Genomic DNA, 6298 nt, shown 5'->3' with positions numbered 1-6298 from the left:
GCCGCGAGGAGAGAACCAAGGGGGGGCAGGGGCCTGCGCCTGCCATAGAGGCTTTAGGGAGTAGCAGCTCTGGGAAAGGAACAGACGGGGGTCTTATGGAGCGGCGGCCAGAGACCGGAGCGGAGTCCAGGGTAGCACGGTCCTTCCGGCTGGCTGCGGAAAACCAATTAAAAGCACAGCAGCACCCGTCCGCTCACTGCAGGAGCTGCTGAACTCAGCAGGGCAGGATGTTATCCCTCCGACGTCTGAGAGAGGAATGGCTGCGAACGCGGAAGCAGAGCCACCTGAGTCAGGGGGCGGGGCACAGGTGGGCCAAGGAGACACAGGCAGTCCTGGTGCCCGGCCGAAAGCGGCAGAGCAACCCAGAGGTCCTAAAGCTCCCCTGCTGAGCAGCAAAGTAATGTCCAGCTGTGAAGAAGAGGTTTCTGCGGTTTCGTCGCCTGCAAAGACAGAGCCAGCCGGGGCTGCCGGGAGTCGGCCCTGGGAGGGGGAAAAGCACCAAGAAATGATACAAGAAGTAATCAAAAAGCTTGCTGACTTATCTACACGAAGCATTCTGCAGTTTATCTTTACAGCAGATGTTCTGTGTCTGAATGATTGCATCAGCATCGCACAGTCGTTGTTAACCCCTTCACAGTTCCTGCTCTGGGAACGAACGTGGAAACAGCTAGCACAAGAAGAAGCTAGCAAACATCAAAGTGACACACAAGACCCACTGTATGCACTCCAAGCTGACATGCTAACTGGAAGCAGAGCTTACAGGGCAACAGTAACACAGCTGACCATGCCCATAGTCATTCATCAGTTGTCACAGACTCTTGCCCACAAAGCCTTGTTGCCAGTACCTGAAAAGAAGAAGTCTCCCTCGTATGCAGCAGTCCAACAGGGGCTGTCAGAGCCATATGATCAGTGCATTGACTGTTTGTCAGCAGCCTTAAAGGATGCAACTGAGCTCTCTGAAGAGCATCAAGAGCAAATGTTCCAAACACTTGCATTTGAAAATGCTAATAGGCAAGCTAAGACAATTCTTGCCACGCTGCCCCAAGGAGCAGGTGTAGACGAGATGCTCGTACGTGCTACCTGTGCAGAACAGCCATCTCAAACAGGTGCTTTTACTGCAATGCTGCAGAATGTCCTGCAACAGGGACAAGTCATCACCGCAGCGCTGACCAGAGGGGTGCCCAGCAAGTGGTGCCGTGCTACGCTTACAGGACCCCAAAACGAGAAGGCGCAGTCAGCATCAGCTCCTGAGGAAAGTGACGCCACTACTTCAACAGCTGGAACTCTGAGACCTGTCCCGAGGAGCCTTGGGAGAGGCTGCAGACGTGGCTGAGTGAAGGAGCTGAGGACTTGCCAGATCCACCACTCTCCGTAGCAGGAGAAGTAGCGAGACCCTGGATGTAACAGCTGCCCTAGGTGGTTGCTAGTGACTTGTGGTGGGTGTTGGGGAACTCTCTCCAAAGACAAAACTAAAAAGGAGAGTTGCATAAATTTTTAGGTATAGCATCAGACATAGAAATAGAGTAGGGAATTAGTTTTTTTGACTGTCTTGAGACGAGCATTAGCGGACATTTTCAATCAGCTGTCCGCCCATTTAGATGGAGTGAAAGCAGTCAATTTGGCTAGCATCTATGTTTTTTCCTGGTACTTCAGCAGCCAGGGCTTACGCTATTTTGCATAAACTTGCTTGCTGGGAGAGGGATAAGTTAAACATAACTTTGCAAACGCTTAATGAGTTAAGTGTAAATGTTACTAGTGGTAGACATACAATATTACAAAATTAAGTAGCCATTGATTTTCTACTACTAGCTCACAGCCACAGCTGTGAAGAGTTCTAAGGTATGTGCTGTATGAATCTTTCTAACCACTCTGTCCTAATTTACAAGCAGACAAGTGAGTTACATTAATTAACCACACAATTACAGAAAAAAGATGGTCTCAGCTTAGAAGGATGGTTAAAATCACTAGGTTTAAAATCATGGCTAGTTTCACTCGTGCAGCATTTAATTACTGTAAGACTAGTAATATTATTAATAATACTGTGCTTACTTTGTCTATGCCAATGCTTGCAAAAGATGATATACAAAGTTACTACATCTGTAGCAAATCAAATATTGCCTTTACAAAAAGAAAAAAGGGGAATTGTTGCAAAATGATTAGAGGATCAGGGACATGGATTATTCATAAAACCAAATCAATAGAAGAGCTGTGCAGGCAAAGGCCTGCATGAGAAAAAACCTCCATGAGAAAGTGCCTGTGTGAGAAACAGGCCTGAGAAACAAAAAGGGAGTTTTAAGGAGGTACAGTCCTGTGCTGATAAGATGTACTGACCATGAGAAGGGAGGAAGATTTTTGATCTCTCAAAACAAAACATGAAGCTTGCCAAATGTAGTCTTTTATCTAACCCAATCATGTAGAAGTAAGAATGTGCTTTTGTAGGCTTAAACCAATCAAGAACTGATAAACTTGTATTCAATACTATATAAGTGCCTCTGTATTGCTAATAAATGAAGCTTGCTCTACCAATCACATTGATTGTCTGCATGGCTTCCCCCACCCGAAAGTTGGCATGTGGAGGTGTTTTCTACTTGTTAGAGATTTTGTTCCAACAAGCCATATTTTGTCTGCACTGTTCCCACACTTTGCCCCTGGCACTGTAGCCATTACCTGGGAGTTGGGGAAGGGATGGCTCCCCCAGGATTTGAAGAAGGTGGGGGAAGGACACTTCCTTCTGTGGGCAGGAAACACTTCAGGTATGTGTCCACCAGGATGAAATAAGCACTGTTGGAAGGGCTGACATGATGGGTGACAGGTGAGTTCTGTAACAGACACACAGCGCATACGTGGGGTTTAAACACTGCTGCTTTAAGCCAGTGCTGGGGAGTGGTACCAGACTCCCTCAGCATAAAAAAGCAGAAGCCCAGTGGTTAGAAAGGGTGAATTGGCAGTAAAGACCCTTTGGAGCAAAGGTAAATGAGCTGTAAGAGAAACGTTGCTGTAACAATGACTGTAACCAAGCAGGAGAGGAGAGGTAACAACAGGCACAGGAACCAAATAACCACACCCCACAGTACCAAGCTGTGGTTATGACTGTAGAGAAATCCTTACTGGATACAGGGGGAGAGAAACTATTTGGAATCCACTGCCTGCTCCTTGTTGGCATGAGACTACGTACTGGTGTATCTAAGGTGGGTACTTTGTTTATTATCCAGTCTTCCATCATCAAGTGAACCAAAGCAATAAGAAATCCCAACAGAACAGATAAAATTGCTGTTAATTTAGCTACACAGCACCCCAGCAGGCTCGTAAAGCATTAAGGAGAAAGGTCAATACTATTTTAAGGGAAAAAAATGTGAAAGGTACTTACCTTCTGTGTAATCAAACTAATTGCAAAGTAAAACATGTAATATTCAAATGGATCTGGAAGAACAGAGTTAAGGATCACATAATAAATAACAGGTACAGCTGTTAAGATATTAGGAGATGCTGAATAGACACTACATTTGTACTTTGTCAATGCTAAATTACCTTGCTAGAGCTTTTGAGCAACTTCAGCCTTGGCTTCCTGCTTTCCAGCTGACTGAAACGTTGGTAATTGAGGTGTTCTCTGTGTGACAAGGTGTGTTTGTGCTAATCTTGGCACATTTGACTATTTCAAACTGAAACCAGCACAGCTACAGCTACACTGCTTCCAAAAGTGCAAAGCTGCAAAGTGACCATGCCCTTTTCCTACCATATTGCACAAACTACAAGTAGTTACAAAACCAAAAATTGTGAAATACAAGCTCTACAGAAAACACTGGGAATTTTGTTGTTGACTTGATTAAGGCCAGAAATTCCTCCACCAAGGGTTTATAAGAGGACACATTTATTTTAAATTGTAATCTAAACATTTCTAATCAGCCCAAACTCTTCAGCATGACCATGATTTACCCCATATACATAATAAATGCGGAACAGAAACACTCATGATCTCTCAGTTTTAGATATTTAAAAAGAATTAGATACCCAACCGTTAAAAGGATACTAAGAGCCAAATTCAAACCTAAACCACCAGATGAAGGAAACTGGACTTTGTTGTGGTATAAAGAGCATTCTGGTAGAACTTGCTCTTGTATTGAAGCTTTCACAGGGCCCTGAAAGACAAAGTAATGAACTATTAATCTGGCTACTCAGCATATTGCAGACCATGTTTTCAGATAGTGAGATTCTGCATTCCAGCATTCTGGGGTGATCTCTACATTCAGCTCAGTGGGATTTTATTGCATTGCAGTAGCTCCTTGTCAAAATGCACGGTCTGTAGAGAACTCTCAACTTGCTCTCTGAAAATGAGTATTCAGTATTTTTAAAATTTAAATTCAGTATGTTTTTAAAAAGCCTTCACTGTGACTTTTCCAGTTGGAGTGGGAGCAGCAGAGTATTGGTGTTTGGCTGCTGGTTTTGATCAGGTAATTGAGCTGTGGACCAGCAATTACCACATATTTAAATGAGGTTTCATTTTGTTAAAGATTGTAGGACTACCTGAATCGATTTCTAGATAGCATGTAGGTGGTAGCAATGGAAGAAACACAGCAAAACAACTCTGCAGATGAATACTTTTGTTTGAAATGGGATACTTCATATCCAGGATAGCAGTTAGACTTCAAACACATGGGCACAAAGCATAGGCAGGGAAGACACTCTCTGTGATAAGTTTAGAAAGCTATTTTCAATCCTGCAACTACTAATAACCACACAACCCTCTCTGGGGACAGAGCAAGAATCACAGTGCAGCTTTCTTGGCTGAACACACATTTCCAGCTGCTGAGAACCACAATCTCCTAGAGATTTTATGGCTGGGAACTCTCCTCCTCCAGGAGCCATTTCAAGAAATGGGTCTGCTCTAAACCTGGAGCTATGAGGCTGTATCTTGGCCAATGCTGAAGTGTAGATATAAAATGCATGCAAAGTTCCAACAGTTGCAACAACAACTACATTCCCTTCTTACAAACTGTTCAGTTACTCACTGGAAGATATGAGACTGGGAAATCATATCTGTACTCTTCTGCCTGGAGTTTGTAAACCAGCTTCATCATTGGGCCACTGCAAACAAGCACCAGAAAGAAAATCCCATGGTAAATACCCTCTCCTGCCTCACTTCTGTGAAGTTAGGTTTGCACAATGGAAAAAGGTGAAACACTGGTCATTTGTTCACCAATTCATTTCTTAATCTGTGCTGAAATGAATGAGTTTACCTGGGATCCAGGAAATCCAAAGCCACAGAATATTCATTAGGATTTGTTTTTCCTTGCAAACAGCGAAGATTCCAGCCTATGATGATGCCATCCAGGCTGCCAAAAATGCTCTCCACCAGCCATGGGAAGATGCCATGTAGTTCCTTTAGGGAAAACAGATCCAAAGAATTAATGTGCACAATGCCTCACTTGGAAAGTCTCTACTGCATGTACTAAAACACACAGAGATATGTATGCCATTTATTTATGACTGTTTCTGGATTATCACTGGGAAGATCGTCCATTCAAAACGTTGCATTATAACATGACAATTATGGCAGATCTATCCTGATTTCTGATCCTACTGAAGTTGCAACAATGTTCATCAGCATCATTTGCAGTTATTTGCTATATTTTAAAAACAAGTGCTCTTTGTAAACTGAGGCTGAAAGGTGTTAATGAAGGGTGGTGAAATGAAACAACCTTTTAATGACTAGAAAAATTCTGAATTCTTGGAAACACTGGATTCCCACTGTTTCACTGGGGGCCTTCAAAACTCAGAATCACAGAATCAGCTAGGTTGGAAAAGAGCTCTGAGATCATCGAATCCATCCTACGGCCGAACACCACCGTGTCAACCAGACCACGGCACTGAGTGGCACATCCAGCCTTTCCTTAAACACCTCCACGTGACTCCATCACCTCCCCGGGCAGCCCGTTCCAGGCCGTTTGTCTTGATAAGGCAAAGAAAACAATAATATAAAAACCCAATGCCCCTGAAACTTGCCAGGCAGTGAGGCTCTGAAAAAGCAGTGACTGTTCACCTTGGCAGGGAGCTCCTCGATGACCGTCTCCAGATCGTGGCACCTCTGCGCAAACGGTTTGTTGACACAGTCCGCCTTCAGCGTGGCCTGTTAGGAACCACAAGGGAAATCCGATCACCGCTGCGGGGCAGGACAGCACTTACCGCGGCCATGATGTGCGAAAATCCGCGCCTTGCGCCCCTCCTCCAGCGCAGCATTTCTGCCGACACCTGAGGCTGCACGGACCGACCCGCGGGTGCCTTCACAGGTACAGCACCAATG

The 6298-nt window shown here is 44.6% G+C and overlaps 1 protein-coding gene across 1 annotated transcript in view; it reads right to left on the bottom strand.

The window, feature by feature from the left end:
- SMPD4 (sphingomyelin phosphodiesterase 4) overlaps window positions 1–6189 on the bottom strand; it is a 19124-nt gene extending 12935 nt beyond the window's left edge. The window contains exons 1-7 of the mRNA XM_008632125.2: window positions 6181–6189; window positions 6038–6124; window positions 5235–5377; window positions 5007–5082; window positions 4028–4136; window positions 3368–3420; window positions 2668–2819 (exon numbers count right to left, since the gene is read on the bottom strand). Coding sequence (XP_008630347.1) covers window positions 2668–2819; window positions 3368–3420; window positions 4028–4136; window positions 5007–5082; window positions 5235–5377; window positions 6038–6124; window positions 6181–6189 — 629 coding nt within the window. The remainder of the gene's footprint in view (window positions 1–2667; window positions 2820–3367; window positions 3421–4027; window positions 4137–5006; window positions 5083–5234; window positions 5378–6037; window positions 6125–6180) is intronic.
- Between the last annotated feature and the right edge of the window lie 109 nt (window positions 6190–6298).

This window comes from Corvus brachyrhynchos, unplaced genomic scaffold (genome assembly GCF_000691975.1).
Source record: "Corvus brachyrhynchos isolate BGI_N302 unplaced genomic scaffold, ASM69197v1 scaffold864, whole genome shotgun sequence".
In the NCBI taxonomy this organism is placed as follows: Eukaryota; Metazoa; Chordata; class Aves; order Passeriformes; family Corvidae; genus Corvus; species Corvus brachyrhynchos.
Note: the sequence above shows the minus strand (reverse complement) of the source record. Positions and strands in the feature narration are given on the sequence as shown.